This window comes from Monodelphis domestica, chromosome 8, assembly GCF_027887165.1.
Source record: "Monodelphis domestica isolate mMonDom1 chromosome 8, mMonDom1.pri, whole genome shotgun sequence".
Taxonomy (NCBI): Eukaryota; Metazoa; Chordata; class Mammalia; order Didelphimorphia; family Didelphidae; genus Monodelphis; species Monodelphis domestica.
Window position 1 is genome coordinate 79,721,120 of NC_077234.1, and position 23,812 is coordinate 79,744,931.

Here is a 23,812-nt window from a genome sequence, read left to right on the forward strand (position 1 = left end):
TAAGGGGTAGAATTTTGACCTATACAAATGGAGATGTCTGAGGCTTTAGATTATCCATAAGAAACACTTTCTACTTACTTTGCAATACTTTTTGTCCCAGGCCCTAATACTGTTTTATTTTTGGCATTTAGAGAGCCAATAAAGTAAGACACTAGATTAGAGAATTACATTTTCACTACATCAAAATACTCTTCCTTCCATAATAACCATTGGAGTCTCTATACAACTTGGACATTTTGAGAATTTGATTTTTGTTCTTCATAATATAATTGTGTAACTCGTTTATTTCTGTGTATGGATTGATAGAAACAGAGAAACAGATAATTTAAAAAGGGACTTAATAGGGTAGACATGCTATAAAATGGAAATATTGGCATTAAATTAATTTGTTTGGACTTGAAGATTAGTCTATGACCAATGAATAAAAATCTTCAATCTTGTGATATTTTCCAACTAAAACTGGTGAACTCTTTCCCAAGTAGATTGTGGAGAGGCCATTGTTCTTCAGATGGATTTAGAACTCAAGGGTCTCTGTGTTCCCTTCCAGTTCTGAGAGTTTACAATAATATTTTTGCACTGTTGATGATTTTTGACAAATCTTTGCTAGAGGAAACACCTTCCTTTTATCATAGTTTTTTTTTTTTCAGTGAAAATCTATCCTGTTAATTCAGAGATTTGATCAACTCCCTTAGAAGAGGGGGTGTCAGAAGAAACAAAGAATGTTGACAAAACATAATTTTTTTTAAGTACACAACTTAGACACATAGAGAGACTATTTTAATCTCATATCACCTTATAACATTAAATTTCTTTTAAGTGATAGATTAAGTTTACGGATGTGTGTTCCTCTTTCCTCATTAAATCAATAAGATTTATTTTACAATGAGTATCAGGTTCCACACATTTGCTGAAGAACATAAGTTCATTACTTTTGAGGAGACTGAGGCTATATCTATGCCTAAACTTTCTTTAACAATTTTTTCTTGAACTTCAGGGGAGGGGAGGCACAATGGTCCAAAATGTTAATAAAGAACCTGATCAAAAAAAAAAAAACACTTTCAAGGAAGCAGAAAAAAAAGAAAGAAAGAAAAAATCATTGGAGAAAAAATATACAAAAACATGAAAAAATCATTTTCACTGCTCATTCTTATGGAAGAACATTCTATAGTTAGTAGGAGTTTTTCCCCATTTCCTCCTAAAACCAACTTATTGTCTAACTGAGAGTATTTTCCTGAGCTCTAACTTGAAGCCCTCCTCCTGCTGTTGTGGACACGTTATGTCTGGCAGGTAAGTATAAGAATCCATCAAGAACTTCTGTTCCATTTTAAGGACCAGCTGGTAAGGGGATATTGCAGAACCTAAGCAACCAACATCATCTACCGCCAGAGGAAAAGACATCTATTTTGAGGTGTTTCAACCATTTCCTACAGAATGAGCATCAGCAACTTAAGCGGATTTCCTAAGTGGCAGGCCTTAAAAGATGGAATAATAAAACCCTGCCATTGGAGTTCAATTCAGTCAAGCTACCTTTGTTAGTCCATTGACTTATCTATGCCAGCATGGAGACCTGTGGAGACTGAAATAATCATGAAGAAGCATTTCATTGAGGAAGCCAAGAAGCAATAAATGGGTCCTAGCGCGGATGTGTGTTCTGAGTGTGCATTTCACTGGAGTTAAAATGTTTCATGAAGAACCACTGATACCTTTGGAAAAGGAGAAAGAGTCAGCAAAGGGTGGGGGTGGGGGAAGAGAGGGAACTTTGCTTGCTAAAATAATCATCCACAAGAGGGTTTTATTGTTTTGCAGCTAAAATTAAACCAGTAAATTATTCAATATAATGTTGATGTCAACAGCTGTTGCCATTCAAAATGAGACCTTTTGCTGCTTTTGCAAATCTAATTACAATGGAGCCATTAGGGAAATGAAAGTGAGATCACAGAGACAGAGTCTGGATCTGTTGCTGATGTGTCTTCCTCCCAGCCCTTTTAAATCACAGTTATGTAATAAAGGGAAATACATAGAGGAGGGAAGGTAGAAATGGGAAACTGTGAAAAAGAGATCATTTTGTCTAAACAGCAAGCTGGCCAGGATGGGGGATGAAGGTGCATTACAAAACAAATCCCAGAAGCTCACCTGGGATTGGTAAGCAAATAGAAAGAAACCAGCCTTCAGCCTTGAGATGCTACAGAGTTGGGGACAGATAGAATTGGAATGCATCACTTTGAGAGGGAGGGGCAGGAAGATAAGCCTAAGTAAGTCAAGTCTCCAATGACTAGATTCTAGGAGGGGTGTTTTCCATTTGCCTTTAGCCTTAGGCTCCCTCTTCTTCTAGTAATCTCCCTGCCAGGGATCACTGATAACAAACAAGGGAATCCAGAACCAGACTGTGATTTGGGATTCAGCAGTTCCCATTTCTGCTCTCTCACTGGCCAGTACTCTACTATGAAAGCTTTTGATGAACCACATTTTATAGAAAAATAGAGTCTTTCCTTTTCAAATTTGGTACACAGCGTTATGCCTGCCCATGTTAAAATCGCAGAGACTTTAGTGGTGATGCAAGTAATGACTATATATTTAATGACATGCATATGTCCATCTGACCTTTGAGATTCAAGATACAGGCTTTCTAGGTCTGCTTCTCCTAGAGCCACCAGCATCTCTTTTATAAATCTCAAAAGTGTCAGTTTAATAATCCCAGAACTAAGCTAATAGTAACAGACTTTTCATCCAATTTTAGAAAAATACTTATCTTTAATTCTTTTTAATGACACTAAAAAAAAAAAAACCCATCTATATGAAATCTAAAATCACTTATTCCACTAAATTTATGTTGAATATGATGGCCATAATGAATGCCTCCAATGATAATATACATATGTATATGTATATATATATATTATATATATATATATATATAAATGCATCAAAATTCAGAAAACTGTGAATCTCACTGAAATGCTCTCAAAAACAAATGCCCTAATAATCCTCCCAATATAAATGAAAAAAAAATGAAGAATCCAATTCATATTATGATAAGCAGCTGAGTGAGGGAATGATTGATTTTAATCCTGTAGCACAAGTACCTTGAATAGGCAGAGCTTTTGGATAGTGAGTGGGATGAGAATTTAGTAGGATAAAAGGAAGTAGTATTTTTTGCATTGGGAACATTATTACATGACTTTCAATGAAGTCAAACTACTTCTTGATAGGAAAAAAAAGTGTAAGTTTCAAATAAGATTGGGAGCAAATCCATAAGGCCAAGTTGATCTCAAAAAAATCAAAATTATAGATTACTCAAAGGTCAATGGAAAGGCATGGATTGTGTATATGTGAGCTGCTGCATTATTGCTGAAAATAATATGGTTGTAAGAAATGGCATAGAATGTATCATCTATAAATGCTTATGTTTGAGTTCTTCAAGAATTTGTCATTTCTTCAGTATCAATATTCCTGCCATAGACAAATCATGTCCCTATAGACAAAACATTCATCAATAGATTCAATATGTTGATAAGCCTCTCTAAATTTACCCCAGGCAACAATAATATGGCCCTGTCATATCCAGGCTATTAGTCAAAGTCTTTCTAGCTTAGTAACTTTCCTGAGTTTTCATTCTGCCAGCTTAGACCTTGAAAATGAAGGACTATCTCTATATGATTAGAAGACATTACAGTGGAACTTTCATTAAAATATATAGTTTTACAGTTAATATATGTATATGGGTAATATAATATATATTTTACATATTAATCTATAGCTACCTTATCTAAAGGATTTCCATCCTACTATGGCCAGTACTCCAATATATCAATGTAAATGTCCTTAGTCAACATCATATCTTCTAGTGATGGAGTTTATAACCCATCCATCATTGTCTATCCTCTGTGACTCCTGTAAATATCCTCACTTAAATTCAGCATGGTGTATATACCTTATGTTAATGCCTTCCTTGAGTTAACCTGAAATCACAAAGATACAAACAGAGCAAGTAGACTGCTCATCAGTTATTCCTTATCCTTCCGATGTGACTAGCCCAACTTTTCCATCTCAATTTTATGACATTCTTGACAAAAATTCAATTTTATGATACTTTATAGGTTATCACTTGCATTATCTTCATTCCCATTATACATCTTTCCATTGTCCATTGGGTTATATTCAGAATCTTAAATCAACTTTTCACCATAAAAAATAATCAATTGACTTCACTGGACTCTAACATCAATGTCCTGTCTTGCTTATAGAGGAAATAAAAATACAGTGAAGAAAACACAGATTGGAAGAGCAAAGCTACTAGACTAAACGAAGACAGAATATGTCCACTCTAGAGATGAAACAATTTAATGGAATTGAGGATATTTAAAGGAAGGGAAGATATCAAAGGCATCAGGAAAATATAATAATTTGTTAATATTAAAAATCTACCTTAGAGAACATCAGTATCTACCAACTTATATACTTATTTTCTCATAGAAATAAATTTTTATGAGAATAATCTACACATTACTCTATAGACTCATACATCTTTCCGTAGAAAGAAAGTAGGCAGTTAGTCTCATCTTTTTTTTGGCAGGGGAGTCACTTCAGACGACATATCAAAGTTGTTTTTATATATTAATAAATCTGTCAGCATGGAGTTCCTTGTAGGAGATGGGCTTATGAAAAGATATATTTTAGGAAAACGAACTGTGTCCCTCAGCCTAATTGTTATATTTTATGTAATTCAGAGCACATATTTCTATTAAGAAGTTCTTTTGAATTCTCCTGCATTCAAAAGGTCTAAAATAATATTCTTCCATAAAAGTTAAATATATTTTAAAAAGAAACCTAAAAAGTCTACAAGCTTTAACATTTAAACTCTTTTTCCTATAGGTTTAATACATTGGTTAGGTATGCAGGTTTTTTCATGGTATAACCAAGCTGTGTTGGTTCATCACATTGTGCCCTTTTTTGGGGCACTATATATGATGCTTCAGATCAAATTTCAATTAAAGTGTGATGCCAGGTGTGGTTGGAATTGCTCCTTTTTTAGACATATGTTTGTTCAATAAAAATAAATAATAAACATAAGATTTATTAATGTATGATTTATTCCTATTGTCGGATCAAATATTTACACATATTTTCTTCAGATTTTTATTTAAAAAAACATTCAAAACAACCATTAAAAGTAGATCTCATAAATTGATTGTTTTCATCTCATTGTTTTGAATATGAACCAATTCCAACTTTCTTAGATTAAATAAGGAAATGGTACTAATGTAGACAAAATGTGAAAAATACCTTGTTACAGATTAAGGAACTGTGAGCTTTCTGCTGAAATATCTCAGATTGGTGCCAATAAATCCAGATGTTGCTCCACTGAAGCCAGTGTATAGAATAAAAGAGACTGGTCTTTAGCCATGAGACAGCTGGTGGCACTGTGAATAGAGTGGGAGGCATGGAGTCAGTAAAATCCAGCCTCAAAAACTTATTAGCTCTGTGACCCCTGGCAAGTAATTTTAACCTCTCTTTGCCTCAGTTTCTTCAGCTAAAAATGAGGAGAGTGAAAACATTTCAGATGATTGTTATGAGAATCAAGTGAAGTAGTATATAAATGCTTATTCCCTTTTCTTCCCATGGGATCCTTCTTCAGGCTCATATTCAAAGAATCAATAGGGAAAATGATCCTGTATGTTACCTTTAGCCAAGAATATTCAATCATTCCTTTGTTCTGCATAGAGGTCTGCAGAGACATTCTCACACACACTACTATACTGACTATCATCTTGCAAAAAGGAGAGAATATCTGGTTCATAAATTTACACATTTAAATTTTATTTTCTTATAATGTTACATTTAATATCCAATAAGTTTTTAAAAAGTTAAAGGCAGATCATTGAGTGAAATGTGTTAATCATGCTTACACCTATAAAATATTTATACCTATAAAATAGCAGGCAAGCAAAAAATTATTCTGATTTGTAACAAATTGGAGAAAATTGGAAACTTGTACCCTTCATACTCATTTTGATCCTGCAAAGAAAGATATATTTATGACATGCTCCTTCCCATCAGAATCTCAGCATATTTCCTATAACCAAATATGATTTGGATATTTATTTTTTAAAATTATGAGTCTAAATATATATTTTATTCCCATCTTATTCAATTCTTTCCCCTCCCCCTTGGAACTTGGGGAAGGCTACTAAGAGACAGATGAAAAGAACTATTCCTTTTTTTAACTAACCGAAAATTGTCTTCTCTTTTACTGTTATTTTTAGAGCAAATTACCTTCTTATATTTTGATTTTGCCATATCTGTGGATAGATCAGGGTACTAAGTAAGTAAATACTACAGAGAAAATTGGCAAACAATATGGTTTTACATGTGTTGTTTAGATATACCTTAATTATGTATATATATGTATATGTGTATATGTATATATATATATATATATATATATATATATATATATATATATATATATATATATATATATACAAGCGTCTCCCTTGGCTCCATCTGAAAATGTACAATTTGGAATGTTTATTTATTTTGAAGAATTTTAATACTTCATCCTACAAATTTCATCAGTCTAAATTTACAAAATTATACTTTTCAGCTTCTTATAACATTTGTGAGGTTTTTGGACCATAAAAACCAACTGGAAATGCCAAGAAGCTACTTTTACATAATAAACTAAACAATGAAATGGAACCTGTACCCCCAAGAAAATATTTTTAAAACTAATATGTAACTTTAATTAAGAGATTCTAACTATCTAAACTTCTTTTCCTTTTCTGTCCAAGTTCTATTTAATTTCAATAAGCATTTAAAAGATATTCATTCAGTAAATATTTAATAAGTGATTACCATGTACAGTAATCCTCTGGGGGATATAAATTACTTAATCAGCAAAATCATATATTAAATAACTTTTAATTGCACAGTGCCTAGCACATAGTAGGTGCTTAGTATATGTTCGTTAAATTGAATTTCCTGGTACTATGTGATGTACCAAGGATATAAATATGAAAGACACTCCTTAACCTCCAGAATTTAAATAATGTATAGTCTAATATAAAGAAAAACAAATAATAATTTTATTACAAATAGAACTTGATAACTGCATGAGAAAGGTAGAACCAAAAGGTATTATTAATTCATTTTCAGATTTTACCTTCAATTTACCTATAAATATCTTCTTCTAGGTTTGTTGAACAAAGGCATAAATTTAATATCTAATTTTCCCCCACATTTGCTATTCAGTTTATTAAATCAACATTAAAAAAGTCTGACAGAAATCTTTCTAGGAAGATTCTTTTAAGCACACAATAATTTAAAAACAATATTCCAAGGAAGGTCTAAAAAAATGATCATATGAGATGGCTTAAAAAAAGTTATTTACTTTCAAATGGTACATATTATATATATTTTGTGTATATATATATATATATATATATATATATATATATATATATATATATCCTTGTCATTCTGATCCAAATGTATTGTGGTATGTTTGTATAAAGATATAATATTACCATCATTGCAACTTCATTTACAGGTTAAAGTCCTAAAACTCATGATGTGTCACTTTGGTACAGAATTAATGAAGAAGCCCTTCTAAATAAGCAGAATGTTAAGATTCATATTGAAAAAAATTAAAATAGGATTTCTTAGCTAGTATTATATAGTTTTACTTGAGGTCAGTAATTTCTCTGAAAGATCTTGTAATAATGGACAATCTACATTTAAGTTGGAGTATCTTTATGTTCATTTACAGTTGCTCTAATTTTTCCATTTCAGAGACTGGAACCTCAGGAAAAAGAAAAAAAAACATGTCCAGAGTTCATAGTGAATTGGGGCTGAAAGAGTCTTTCTAGAACTTCTGAAGGGGAAAATTATTAGTTTTATCAGAGGAAAAACGGAAGATAATTTACTTGTCTTTAAGAAATTATTCATTCATTGCTTACATATATACATAAAATTTTTGTTGTCCTTATTTTTAGTAGATTAGTCATATCCAACTTGTCCAGTCATTTTTCCCCCCAGCTCATTTTTCAGATTAGATACACAAAAGTAATTGCATTTAAATATAAATCTCAATGGATTCATTGTGTACCTAGGTCTTCTTTTATTTATTTGCATTCCAGAAATATTTATTCGGCACTAGTCTATATTTTGGAAGTTTAAACATATATACTCATAGAAACACACACACACACATACATGTTTTTATTTGCCATTCAAAATGAGTATATTTTAAAGAAGACTGTCAAGGGAAGCTAAAATTTAGTTAAAAAAAATCATTCATTATAAAATGAACTCATGTTTAAATTTAAGTGATTTTAGAGACAATTGCCATTAAGAAATAGAATCTTATGGTTTATTTTGTGCTTAGTACAATAGCATGTTAACTTTCTTCATGCTCACTCCACCAAATCAATCTAAGGTTAACATTGAGTTACAGAGTGATCAAATCACATGTCCCATTTTCTTGATAATATTTTACTTGAAATTAAATGAATTTTAAAAGATACTACATTTATAAAGGCAGTCATGGTATTGCCATTTAATTAGCTTATGTGCATTAATATAACTATGTGGGAAAAGAGCAAAATAATTGGATTTTTCATTTTTGAAAAGGTTCTACTTCTTTGGAAGAAATCCATTGAAATTAATTATCTTTCACTCTGAACTTATTTTCTTTGGGCTCTCTTTGGGAGATTATTTCATAGCTTTACTAGGTATACATCAAATAATTATTTTTTCACAGCTTTTAATTTCATGGTATCTTGAGAAACATCTAAGAATTCTAATTAATAATTTGATAAATAAGATATTTGAATTTTTCTAATCATTCTGAAAATAACTGACTTTTTTTCTTTCCTTTTCTTTAAAAAAAAAAAAACCTGGATATCCTACAGGTGCATAGGCTCAAGTATTGATGACTGCATCGGCCTGATGGATAGGTATTTGATGTGTTTACTTTCTGTGCTTCTCCCTCCCGATGCTCCAAGTGTGATCCAGGGTGCATGAGTGTGCATGTCCCTGTGAATGGCGAGTGATACTTTCTGTTCTGTAATTGCCTGCAGGTGTAGCGGTCCCTCTAGTCATGACTGCATTTACTACCCATGGACGGGCCATTCCACTTTACCACAACATGCTAGGTAACATCTGCCATGTTTCCATTTTGTCTCTCAAACCTTCTTCAAATGTCCCCAGATAAGAAGTACTAACCAGTTTAGTTTTATTTTTTTTTAAGTTAATAATCTATGGATCAAAAAAGATTGCATAAAAATACCAATCCTTTTCATTGCTACTTATTAGCTTCCTCTATCCCCCATTCAGTAAGATTTCAGTGTGGATTAGCAGTGTCACTGATTAACTTTAAAATTTAAAACATAGTGACAAACCAATTATGCAAAATTTTGCCAGATAAAATTAAAGTTCATAGTTCTATGATTACAAAAAGATAAATTTAAGATGTAGGAATATAGAGGTCTGTGGTTTAACTATTCCCCAAGTTTATCTGCAATGGATCATATCTAGTTCCTGATTTTTTTAAACTGATATAAACTGGTTGGTATGTTCACTAGAATCTGCTCAATAATGGTTTTATCATCCAGTTCATTGAATTAAATGTTTCATCATAATTTTTACTGTTCAGGAGCAGAACATCTGAACATTAAAAATTTTCAACCTTTTTGTGATAAAACTGTCACATTTTTAGGATCTTTATTCACATTCTTATTGAAAGGACCATTGTATCTTTTTTTTGACCATTAAATGGTACTTAACAGAGTGCTTAATCAATAGAACATTGAGAATATTCATCAGATGAATTACCCAGGTAGATTACTGAGGTCTAAATTATGTAGATTATATGATATGGTATTTTACAAATGCTATTGTATATTAATTATCTTTCCTATAGAGTTGATCATGAAATCAAAAGCTTTGAAAAATGAATTGACTTCAAATAGACTAATTGTCCAAAATCTCATTGCAATTGTTGGCCATGATCTAGAGTTTAATTGGTTAGAACATGCGGTTAAAATCCCATCTCATTTTGAACAGAGAAAAAATGTTACTTGGATATCAGCTGCCCCATACCCTCCTACTAATGCTAGTTAACCCTATCACAATATGTGACTATATTCCCAAAGATAGCATATGGATGGCATCATGAATCAAGAGGAAAACAAACATCCCAATTACCTTCTTATTGGATGATGGGTCAGAAATGTCACCCGCGTATTTGCATGACAGCACATTTGTTGTCATTGTATAGCTTGACATCATAGTATTTTACATATTTTACGCTTAATTATTCAATAATTTCATTAAAACCAAAAGACTATTTTAGTAACTTGGAGATTACAGTATTATTATCTTACGTCCTTCATTTGCTGAAGCTTTTACATTTTGGTTTATGCGTTCATACATTACTGATTTCAAGGAGCTGACAGCAACTCTTCTACTTATTTTAGAATCTTTGTAATTAGGAAAGGAAATCCTTGATTTAATTCTTTTGGCTCACATGGTTCCTACCTGAGTTCAGATTTTTATCATCTCATAACTAACATCTGAAATAATATTTTAATTGATCTTCCATCTTTCAGTATCTTTCTTTTTCTCTTTAATTCTCAGTTCCAAAATCAGCATCCTAAGTCATAGGTCACTTTCTGCTCAAAAAATTTTCATGGATCTCTACCATGTCCAGGTTAAAATAAAATTTTTACACTGAAGATTTGGAACCCTTTATAGTCAGTTCCCAAGGTAGTTTCTAGGCTAATTTAACATTATTACCCTTTTTTTTCATATTCTCTGTTTTAGCCAAATTGGCTTCATTTTTTTTTAAGTCAATGTTTGATCCTCCCACCTCTCTGTTCTTTCAGGTCCCTTGCTTAATATGGAAGCTCTCTGCCCTTCCACCTCTTAGTTTCCTTCAGAGTTTAGTTTAGGTGCTACTTCCTAGAAAACTTTCCCAATCTTCCTTTGCCCAATTTCATAGTGCCTTTTTTCTCTCCTAAAATTACCTTTACTTGCCTTTATATGTGTTGTTTCTTCTTCAGAGCAGAGCCATTTTTTTCTTTTTTGTCCATAGTGACCTGAACATAGTAAGTGCTTAATAAATATTGATTCAATTGATATGTTTCTTTTTTACATATAACTGTGCCAATATTCAGTATATTTCTTTTTTCTCTGGACAGGAACCTGGTTTAAAAGCAAGTTTAATACTTAGATGGGCTTGAAATATGGGCATAAAGGAAGGACATGACAATGAGGGTCTTTTAACACTGAAATGGATTAGCAAAGAAATTAAGAAAGTTCCTTATTCTATAAAATTAAAATTAGAATAAATTCTTTCTTCTCTGGGACCATGAATGTTAAAATGGAAGAACAATCTAGAAAATTCCTCAAAAGTCCTTTCTATTTTTTTATCAGCCTCTGATGACATTTAAAGCCTTTATTTTAATAAATTCAATGAACCAAATGTTAAGTTCCTAGTTATTGAAAGAACTATGCTAGGATATTTTGTGGGGGGAAAAAGTTTTGATAAGAGTATCCTTGCCTTAATGAAGCTGACAATTTACTTAATGAGAGGATATGGCAGGTAAGAAAATAACTCTTTGATATCACATATACAGAAGTGCATTAGAAAGTACCAAATAATTAGTTCTTTTAAAGGCAAAAAGGATTTATAAATATAGAGGTTGCAGAAATGTTTCTGGAAGGAGGAGATTTTTTTACTTAAGATTTTAAAAGAAGAATTCATTGAGAAAGAGGGACTAGTGAGAATATATCAGGAATAGGGGGTAGAATTACTAAATACATCGAATTGGTAAAACAAGGTGTGTATGGGAAACAGGGTAGTTAAGTTTTGTTAGAACATTGAGAAGTAGCATAAGATTGGAAGGATAACATACCTTCAAATTAAAGAGCATCTTTAATGATAAGCATAATAAATATCACCAATTTTAACTTAACTGAATTGGAAAATAAATATATACTGTTTCTCAATAGACAATAGGGAATTATTGAAGTGTTTTGAGTAACATTAGAATTCTTTTCTGCAAAAGGAAAATGCCTCCCTTCAATGAGGGATAGACTAGAAGTAGAATGATTAAGAGTCAGGCCAACTTACTAAGATGATATTGCTGCAATCCAGTTGATTTTATGTTAAAGATCTATGATGACAGAGTAGAAAGGAAAGAAGCAGACATGGAACTAGGATCAATAGGACTTACTTCATAGACATGTAAAGTGATGAAAGAAAGGTGATAAGAGTTTACTAAAACTTCAGATATGGAAAACAAGATGTCATTTAGAGAAATAGTAATATAGGAATGAGAACTGATTTTTGGAAGGAACAGTGATAAGTTTAGTTCTGAATATATTGAGGATATGGTGGAGGGCATAGGAAATTCTGATGGATATTTTTCTATTAGTGATTTTAGTTGAAAGATGCGAAGTGGTATCAGAAGATATGTGTGTGTGTGTGTGTGTGTGTGTATGAGAGGGGGGGGGAGGGAGATTTGGAAAATTTGTTTTCCTTAGTTGTGATTTATTGGATTAGATAGCTAATGATGTCCCCACCAATTTTGAAATTTTTATAATCCATTAACCTACAGGGGATAAGTTTAACCCTTGAGTGTAAATAAAGCCACTAAATTGAGCCATATATTAACATAGAGAAGGAAATACAAAGCAATCAGTGATGACAAATTAACTTTTGTGCTAAATTGCATTGGACTTTTTAAATGTGTTTTCTTTTGGCCATTGTAAATTATATTAAGTATGTTTCTGTGCTTCTTATATTTAGAGTTCATATTCCCACTCCCCCATTACAGTGAATTCTGTTGTCTAAATCAGCAGAAGAAAGATTGAAGTTTTAAATGAAAACAGGTGAAATGTTTCCAATTTCCTTTATCAGCTTTCATTTTCAAGGCTATGTTATTCTTTCCGAGTCCTGCAATTCACAAATTGGTTTTCCACACTCCATTTAGCTTACAGTCTGCTGTTAGAACTTCTTCTAGGTAAATTGGAAGGGATAGTGTTTTTTTTTTTTTCATTTTGCCCCATTCTAGAATATGGGACTTGTTCCTGAAATGTCACCTGTTACTTCAGAGAATTTTCCTATTTTCCTATTTAAATTACATAATCTAAATATGCATTTTAACCTCTGGTCTGTTTGATTAATTAATAACATTTCATGTTAATTCATATGTCAAGAGAATTTTACTATTTTTCTTCTAATTTTGATATGAAGTATTTCAATATATACATATCTTAATATTTCTTCATGAACTATAGTCAAGCACATTATTGATTATTCTCCATTCTTTGGAAAGTTTATAACATAGTGCTAACACATCTATACACATATTTGCATATGTACATTTATTTATTTATACATAAATATTTATACCCACTTGGGGCTATATTTCATACTCAAACTTATATTATGAGAGCATTTTTGTTAATTTACATCAGTTCAAATAATTCACTGATTAAAAAATGAAAATTTAATGATAATACAATATCCATTAAGCTCATTTATCATGATTGTTGCTTCTGACATTAGTGTTGATCAACAAGAAGCAATGCTTAACTTCAGTTCTGTAAATTTGGACTCCATCATAAACTGTTGGGAGTTTTGACTGTATTTGGATACTTTCTGCAAACATAACTAAATCCTTTAAACAATGTAACCAATCAATAATAGAAGTCATCAACCTGTCAAAAATATGCCACTACTTTCAAAAAGACATAGCTCTAGTTGTTTTGTCCCAAAGGCACTTGATTGGTGATTTGTGCTGTTCTCTGATCTTTAACCTTAATGCCTACAGAGGATCATGTTAGGTGATTGGCCATTCTGTATAACGTCTTCCTCAGTTCTTGGAAAGAGCAATGATTTCATCTGTTGGGCCCTCACTTCATTGATACAGTTCTTTTGTAAAGAACACTTGAACATATTTTCTTCATGAATTTCCCCAGCCAAAAAACCAACATCAGTTGAACACTATTCCTGTAATAAACTTTTCATTTTCTGGATAGTAAGAACCTGAAGCAACAAATAAATATAGTTACCATACCTGTGCCTAATTTTGATTTTTAAGTTTGATAGGATTTTCCAGAATTTGCCCTCTAAGTGCATAGTTGAAATGAATCCACGGTCATCACTCCCATGACAAGATGAGAATTATCAGATATGAAATGAAATACTCTAAAATAGGCAAAAATCAATGCTTTTCATTGGTATATCATGTGAGATATTGGTCTATGCCTATTTTCTACCAGATGACTTTCTAGTTTTTACCAGCAGTTTTTGTTTAAAAGTGAGTTCTTGCCCCAGTGATTCAGATCTTTGGTTTATTGAACATTAGATTATTGTGCTTGCTTGCTTCCCTATGTTGTGTGCCTAATCTATTCCACAAATTAAATACTTTGTTGCCTTTGCACTACTAAATTATTTTGATCTTCACCATATTGTAAAGTAATTTGAGATATGATACTGCTAGATCCCTTTCCTTTATAATTTTTATTCATCCCCTTGATATTCTTGATCTTTTTTTCTAGATGAATTTTGTTATTATTTTTTCTAACTCTTAAAAATAACTTTGATAGTAGTTTAATGGTTATGATACTGAATAAGTAAATTAATTTAGATATTATTTTCATTTTTAATATTTTTGGCTCAGCTTATTCTTGAACAATTAATATTTCTCCAGTTGTTTAGATTTGTCATTCTATGAAGTATTTCATAATTTTGTTCATATAGTTCACATGTATGTCTTCACACATGTAGGTAGATTCCAAAATATTTTAGATACCTTAAACTTCGTATAAAATTTTCATTTTTAGAAATATAATGATGCCCTTCATTAAGAATATAAATTATAAAGCAGAAAGTAATAGGAAATATTCCCCTATTTTTTTTTCTTCCCTTAAACATTTACTTTCAGGTCCTTACATATCATCCATAGCATCTCAGTTGCTGCAAGTTTTTTTAAAGTAAAGCCAAAAATTTTAGAAATACAGGTGTCCCTTCCAAATCATGGTAGTTAGGGGCCTGGTGTCCCAATGATATAGAAAATCTGCATAAAATGTTTTGGCTCTCCCTTCCTACTAGAGAAGAAGTTTGATTTTTTCTTCTTTTTCTTTTATCAGGTGACTACAATAAAAGAAACTGTGTAAATTTATTGTATTGAAAGATAAAATATGTTGATATTATACAATATTATACATAAATATTTTATTCATTTCTAAGTTTCTAAATGTCTTCTGTTTCATCTAGTGGCTTTTGCATGTCTGCAACTTCTGCAAAACTCCCTCAAATTCCCATTTACTTTCTTAAGACAAACAACCTGGATTATATCAAAATCATGGTAGGGAAAGTTGCAATGGGGAAGGGATTCCTATATATTCATGTAATGAGTGCAACACAGTACAGTTTTGTTTTTAAACTTGGAAAAGTAAAAATGTGTTTCATCAGATGATAAATATATTCAGGAGACTAAACAGAAAAATAAGCAGAAAGAAAAATACTGCTTTCTTTCTATCGGATGCATATATATTTAAAACCAGAATTAGTCATTGATGTCCATTAAACAAATGCTCAGTTGGAGTAGGTGCTTACATGAATAGGAAGAAGCAAAGCAGATATAATGAAAAGCAGAAGATAAATCTAAATGAAAGAAACCTTGTATTCTCCAAAGAGCTATTGTAGATTTTTTTTTGTAACTGCATATACTCCTAAAAAAATACTACCTAAGCATTAGTGTGGACCTTTAAATTATGAACTCTAGCAGGAAGGCTCCTGACATTTTGAATTCAAACTAAAATTCAACCCTGAAGAGCAATATGGTATAGTTGACAGAACAATGAATGAAAATAAAAAAAATAGAAAATAATGTTAGATATCCCATTACACTTTTTCTTCCTTCCTCAAATATTTATTTGCAGCCTACAAATTGCTTTTCATGCTCTCTCCCTCAATTTTATCTCTGGCATATAGATTTGTCACCTACTTCTGGGAAGTTGAGAAAATATTTATTTGGATGCCTGAGTTCTGTTAAAAGGCTGTGTGACCTTGGGGATGCTATGAGATTTGGAAAGGGTTTCATGACCTAGTCCAAACCCTGACTTTAGTGATGGAAAAACTATGGACCAGAAAAATGAAAAGTATTTCCCATGGCCATGTGCTCCCTGGACTTTGATTCCTCAGAGATTATTGGACCAGATGATTTTAAAAGTCTCTTACCCTCATTCTATGGTCCTAACATATAGGAAAATGATTCTGTAACTGTTCAAATTGTAGTGGCTGCCTTGGAAAGCAGCACTATATTGGTATTCCCCATGCAAATGATGACCATCCTGCATGCAGGACCTTTCCGGTGCTCTTGCACCGCTATCTCATGTTCAATAGTTAAAAAATGCTTTTGTTTGTTTCATTCTGTGGATTGTTTTTCCAACATCTTGGAGAAGAAAGTTAAAAGTCATTGTATGTCAGCAAGTGTGCTGAAGGAAGGGAGCAATAGCTAAATGCCTACCTGTCATTGTGTAATTGATGGATCCCAAACCTGTTTTGAAATTCAAGACAAAATAGAACTGAATGACAGACACAATAAATTAGATGGTAGAAATGAATAAAAGGTAACTTTATGACTAATCTAAGTAATATGAGAAATTATTTCTGTATATTGGTCCTTGAGTCATGAATTGCATTTCAGAAGGGCCTTTGATAAAAGCTTGATTCATATACAATGAGAATCTTTATCATTTCATTCTGGACTGGTTCAAATAATAACAACAACAACAATTGTTTGTATTTATGTAGCGCCATATATTTTAAAAGTTTAGGAAATAGAGGAAGAGAATAAACTTTTACATGGTAACCTATCCTGTTCCAGGAACTACACTAAAACTCATACAAATATTAACTCACTTAATCCTTGTAACAATACTGTGAGGCTGGTACTGTTATTATCTCCATTTTACAATTGAGGAAACTGAGGCAAGCACAGATTAAGATGTTTGCCCAGAGTCACACAACTAGTAAATGTTCTGTCCATGCTCCTAAAATAGGAATGGGCATAGATCCTAAGCCAAGAATTCCCCAGACCCAGTATATTCTCAGATTAGACACTGTCAAATTTGTTAACTAGCAAGTAATAGTGAGGCTGTCAAATTCCTTCTAAGAACTAGATTAGGCTTTCTTCCCTTCCTGAATGAGGCCATTTTGAGGTAACAGACAGGTGTGCAAACAGCACCAGCATGGAGCAGAGAACACGTGTGTGCATCCACAAAAGGTATTTACTCTTTCAGGCTTCAACAGCTTACAGATAAGCTGAACTACAGAGGCAATGGATGCGATGATTACAGCTTTATCAGAAGCTGTTTCACACATCTTGTAAATTACTTGTAAATTTACTCAGAGAGGTACACACACACAAAACACACACACACACACACACACACACACACACACACACACACACACACACCTACATATCCAGACAAATTTGAGGATTGAGACGGAGAAGACATCCATAAACAAAATGAAAAAGTTCTTTTGTAAGTAAATATGAGAATACAGAATTTTTATAACATACTATTTTCTTCCTCTGACTTTTTCACTGACTACTCCTCAGGCCTGGAATTATCTTCCTCTTTCTTTTTAACTCCTAACTTCCCTGGATCCCTTTACTTAGCAGCTAAAATTTCACTATCTATAAAAAGCCTTTCACAATCTCCTTTCATATTAATGCCTTCCAGGGATGCCTTCAATGCCTTCAAATCATCATTGAACATCTCTAAATATTGTCGTTTTAGTGTGACACAACTAAACGGTACATATTTAAAAGGAGTAGATTTATGCAAGTGGAGGTCACTTTTCACTGTTATAACTTGGTATATCAGGAAAAAAAAGCCATAATTAGGAATATGGGGAGACTGATCCTTAATGGTCCCCTCTGTAACTTATTCATACAGCGAATGATATTCTCAGTCAGGTATTTTTTCCCTATTTTCCCATTTAACCAAAGAAAGGTAATTAACTAGGACTCCCTTCTATGAAGTGGCTATGGAAAAGGATGTGTAGATATTAACTCAAATTGTGCTCTCTTCATACTTTTTCCTATTACCTCAGCACTTTCCACACCTAATCATTCCTTCACAAACACAGGATGAGCTGATATACTGTGCATGTATACAAGAGCTAATTAACAGTGAGACCTTTGTTTCAGCAATGAAATCCTCTCATTCCCCCCTACGTGGTTCTAATTTCATTCTAATTTCACAGGAACTCAGAAGTACAGAATGAATGATAAGGAAAGGGAAATCCACCTCTAATCAATGTGTAGTGCTTGCAGTCATCCCAGTTTTTATAGCACTCGGTTCCTCAGCTCAGAGTCAAGTATTCCATATGTTCAAGTCATTTATAGAATAATTATAGTCACTTCTAGTAGAATTTTCTAAAAAAAATTCTTTTTTCTATAAAAGTTTGCTTCTGGGAGAAAAAAAACAACACTTTATGAACTAAACAAAATCTTCCTATTATCCTATTTCTTGCTTTAAGTCATCAAGGCCAATAAGTCCCAATCTTTAGTTTCATCTTAAAGCATATAGAAGAGCCAGGCGAGAGGTTGTCAAGAGGGAAAAAAGAGGATGTCAAAGGAAAGGAAAGAAAATAAGAATAAAAAAGAGGGGGCAGGGAATAAGCAATGAGAGAAACTGGAATTCATGGAGGCAATGAGTCTGGATTCAGACATCCTTTCTAAACTATAGCTGTTGTTTTTGTTTTTTCTTAACTGACTTAAATAGCCAGTTTTGCTGTTATGTTTTCCTTTTAAAATCATTGGGCATAAGATAAAGCTAGAAGAGATTTCGTTCTGTAGATGATGAAGCAAAGAATTTAAGTGATTTATTCAAAGTCACACAACAATTAAGTAACATCCAGAATTCAAATACCTATCTTTTGAGTCCAAATCTAACTACCGGCTGTCTTTATTGATTGAACTTAGTGATCTCTTTTCCAGGCTGGATATTTATGTTTCTCTGACTTTGTCACATTTTGATTGCTTGCCCCCCCCCCCCATTGTCTCACTACTAATAGAAGATCCATAGAAGAAGATCCATAATTTCATTGATATAGTTACTCCTTCCATCAATAGTGATCTCAATCTCTCCATTATGTAACAGCCACTCTAGCTCATTGTGAATATGGATTGCTTCATTCTTTAGACTTTTAACCGCAGTGCCCAGCATACCTCCTGCCACTTGGTAGTGATAAAATAACTGCTTGTTGATTGATTTATTGCTTTTGGCAATGACTCCCTCCATACTTTTGCATTTTCAAATAGGTAGACTTGTCCTTGGAAGACAGATTAGGAAGGGAATAAGCACTTATTAAACTCTTACTGCATTCCAGACCTTGTGATAATCATTTTACAAAAATTATCTCATTTGATCCACATAACAACCGTGTGAGATAGGTGCAATTATATGTATATATATATATATATTTTTTTTTTCTGAGACAGTTGAGGCAGACAGAAGTAGGTGACTTGCCCGGGGTCATATAGCTAGTAAATATCTGTGACTATGCTTAAGATTTTTCTAGCATCACAGGATCTTGATGTTCACTGATAAAACCTCTGGAAGCCTATAAACATCAGAAGATGAATGTAGAGGAGTAAAGCTATTCATGAATATCTAAATTTACCTCAAATTCATTATATGATGTATTTGGCCATTTTGATTTTTCAAAGTTAAAAGTTTTTCAAATAGGAATTTTTAAATCCATTTAAATAAAACAGAGATAAATATAAAGAGATTTTTTTAACTTAAAGATTCTAAGTAGTAAAGATGTGTAGAGAAACATTAATAAAATTTTTAAATAACTAATATTCCTTAATTTAATAAGTTCTAGGCATAGGACCTACATATTTCTTGATACAATTTAAATGCAACTACTTATTCTATTCAGAGCATAAATGAAAATTGTTATTCATCATTCTTTCTTATTAGACTATTGGCTCCTAAACCATAAAGCCATTGTTAGTATTTTCAAATAAGTCAAGTCCCTTTTGAATTTTCCCCCTTGCCCTACCTTTCAGTCACTTCTCAAGGTTGAATTTGGTATTCCAATAAACTCCTGATTGTTTCAGAAAAAGGTGAAAGATTAAAGTGTTTCTTTTTTGTTTCCAAGTACATATTTTGATGAGTGTAATAACTTAGATGCTCCTTTAATAGTTTCAATGTTATTGATAATATTTATCTTTTCAAAAGACCTGAATTCATCTTGCATCAGTCATTTAACCTCTGTTAGTAAATTTTCTTATCCTTAAAATGAGGATAATTAATAGAAACTACCTCTAGAGTTTTTGTGAGGATAAAATGAGATATTTATACACTTCTTTGCAAGTCTTAAAAACCTTTGTAAATTCTAATTATTCTTTTTTGACCATAAATTATATCTTTTCATAGGAACTTGTATGTTATCATAAGGTATCTAAATGAATTTGAGGCCTCTATTTCTACAATATTCTGTAACTCCAAATGGTAACTCCACTAGCAGAGCTACCAATCATCTGCTAATTCTGCTTTCCAAAAGGTGGCAATGAGAATTAAAACCAACTAAAGACTAGACATCAATAAAATCATATAATGCTAGATTCTGTTAGGCAGTACAGATAAAAGAATCTTGAAACTTTTTGGAGATTAGTGGATATATGGACTTCTCTACATCATTGCTTCCTCAAAGCCATTTATAGTTATTCATTCAGAAAAAAAGAAATAATATTGGTCTAATAGGACAATCTCTTCACAAGCCTATTTTGAGAGCTTCTTAGTACCTTAACCTTTTGAGAAATTTATGAACTGATAATTTTGTTTAAATTTATTAACTTTCAGTGACTTTAACTTGACTTGCTTTCATTATGGAATTCTCTCCCCCATCCTCTTTATTGTTTTAGTTTTCCTTTTTCTGGAAACTGGGAACTTTACCTCTCTGATATGATTTTAGGATAATGACTAATAATTTTCTCATATTTATGGGTAATTAGTAGGGATAATATTTTCTTTATTAAATATGTAATAAGTATTAGGTCAGATATTGAGATAGAAATAATTTACAATGAATTTATAAAGTCACATTAAGAATTTCTATGCTTAAAAGAAAAGTGACATATATACATATACATTTGTATATGTATATTGTGTGTATGTGTATATAAATATATATGTCCAAGTGTATATACAATATTTGGAAAAATAATTATATAGGTCTACATATATAAACACAGTATATATATGTATACACATCAAATGTGTGTATATATATGTATATATATATATATATAATTCATATATCCCAAAGAAAATAATTATTTAAAGTAGTTACCATGTGAAGGTATACATTTATTCTTTTGGTGCTGAAATGGCTAAAAGTATTATTGGAGCTCCTTTTTTTGGACATACCTTCAGAGTCAATTTAAAGAACAACACTAGAAAATCAGTCTCATTTTTCATTTTCAAAGTACTTTTATCTGTTTCTAAAAATTAAGCCCTTCTTTAAAGAGAAAAATAAGTCACCACCATTGAGAATATTTAGAAACACAGGACTCTAATAATATTTAGATTAATGATTAGAAAAAAGAATATGACTTCCCACTGGGGACTACTTTAAAGCCTTCATGTTCATCCTTCATATGTTGTTGAATGGCATAGGATTTGTTTTTTCTTTCTCTAATTGGTCCTCAATTTTCTCATCTATAAGTAATAATAATAATAATAAAGCTATATAACATTTTATGGCTTACAATTTGCTTTTCATATATCATTTTATTATGACAACAGCTTTATGGGTCCTGTTGATGTATTATTCTCATTTTATGAACAAAAAAATGAAGCTGATATATTAATATACTTGCCCATGGTCATTAAGTTAATTAATATCTGAGGCAAGATTTGAACTCAGAGCCTTTTGACTCCTATTCTGGCTCCTAACTACATCAGAGAAGTTAAACATGTAGCTTGAGCCTGTGATTCCTAATACAGGCTAGGATACTCCTGACTATGCCAGAACTAGCTTTAAATGTAATCAAGAAATATTTATCTAAATAACTTAAAATATAGAACATAGATGATGCTAATGGTGTACTAGGTCACCATGTGGCTACAAAGATCCATGTGTATGGGTTGGTGGTCCCTGTTTCTATTTGAATTTGACACGACTGTACTATACAACTTGTAAAATTAAGCTGGGGTGGTGGTAATAAGTTCAATGGTTCCTTCCAGTTCTATGATTCTTTGGCAATATTAAAACTTTAACTACATAATTGAGTCAAAGGAGTTATGTTCCAACTGCCTGAATTAGATCAGGAAGAAAATCAAATCTTAGTAGAATCAAAATGACACAAGTAAGTTGAGTAAATATGCATTTTTCTATTCCGATATCACTCTGTCAAGATTGAATAATTTGCTGATGTGATGCTTTGTGTACACTCAACAAACAACTTATTTTTCTTCTTTTTCCTGGAAAATCATTGATTGTGTTTTTCTAAAAGGCACTCTGGAGTCACAAAAATAGAAGACCTTTAAAAATGTAATTGGAATCTAATAGCCTCTCGTATGGTTCCTGAGAAATTAAGAAATCTCAGTAGTTGTGGAGCTAAATGTAAAAAGCTGATCTACACCAATTACCCCCAAATTGCAGCATTACTACAAACATCAGCAATTGTGCAGGTACAAAACATTAGTGAAGCAGGCCATCATTTTGAATTATCTCTCTTCCTACTGCAGGTTTCTTTTTTAACGTACAAACTTGGTTTTTCTTTTTTTTTTCCCCTGTCATGCTATCAAGTAAAGCAATATGAGGGCAAACCTGATACAGATTAACAGTATTTTTGGAGACTGAGCTAGAATTGAGAGTAACTAAATTCACGTTTGGGTCAGAATTGCTTTCTTAAAAAAACTGTCCCATGTGCTTCCTTTTAAAAAACCTAAACAGTGAATGATTGGGTCTAAAAATTGGCCATGACACATAAAGCTCACCAGCCTACCTTCAGGCATTAAAAATCTAATAGAGTGCCCACTTGGGCTTGCCTACCAAAAGCATTCTTCCAACCTTTTCTCTGCTTAAATCAACAACAAATAGTGAAGCATTTTCTCAGTATTGTAACTCTTAGCTGCTTCTAATGGACAATTTGTACTTTTGATTAAAAAGAGAACCTAATGAGATAGGTAGCCCTTTAGAGCATCCACACCTCAGGATTTATACCAGATGCCAAATGGCTAACCATTGGAATAAAAGCAGCTCTCAGCTTGTTTTCTGTTTTATGGAGGAAATATTTTTTTGCCTCACTGTTTCTTTTTGTTAAATATCAAAAGCACCAAAATGTTGGCTTAAACTAAATATTTTCCAGCAAGGAAAGTCACAATCTTTGTAACCTGGAGTCAAATGTACACCAAATCTGACTGGAAACATCTTTTCCATGCTTTATTTATGTCCCTTAATAATAGTATTTTTTTTTAAATCCTCACCTTCCATCTTGGAATCAATACTCTGTATTGGCTCCAAGCCAGAAGAGTGGTAATGGCTAAGCAATTGGGTTAAGTGACTTGCCCAAGGTCACACAGCTGGGAAGTGTCTGAGGCCAGATTTGAACCTAGGACCTCTCTTCTCTAGGCCTGGCTCTCAATCCACTGAGTTACCCAGCTGCCTCCAATAATAATATTTTATTAAAACTATTTCTTAGCATTTATTGTTAATGTTTGCTAACTCGTTAGCTTTGCTCTCCCACTATAGAAGTAAGTG

At 32.2% G+C, this 23,812-nt stretch overlaps 1 protein-coding gene across 4 annotated transcripts in view; it reads left to right on the forward strand.

Moving 5' to 3' along the window:
- Positions 1 to 23,812, forward strand: part of ERBB4 (erb-b2 receptor tyrosine kinase 4) — a 1,424,132-nt gene that overhangs the window by 1,070,151 nt on the left and 330,169 nt on the right. For 3 of the 4 annotated variants that reach the window (XM_001369059.5, XM_056807929.1, XM_056807931.1), the window contains exon 16: positions 9,081 to 9,155. In XM_001369059.5, the coding sequence (XP_001369096.4) occupies positions 9,081 to 9,155 (75 nt within the window). Of the gene's footprint in view, positions 1 to 8,912; positions 8,958 to 9,080; positions 9,156 to 23,812 lie in introns of all 4 variants that reach the window. The other variant, XM_056807930.1, reaches the window with a different exon arrangement.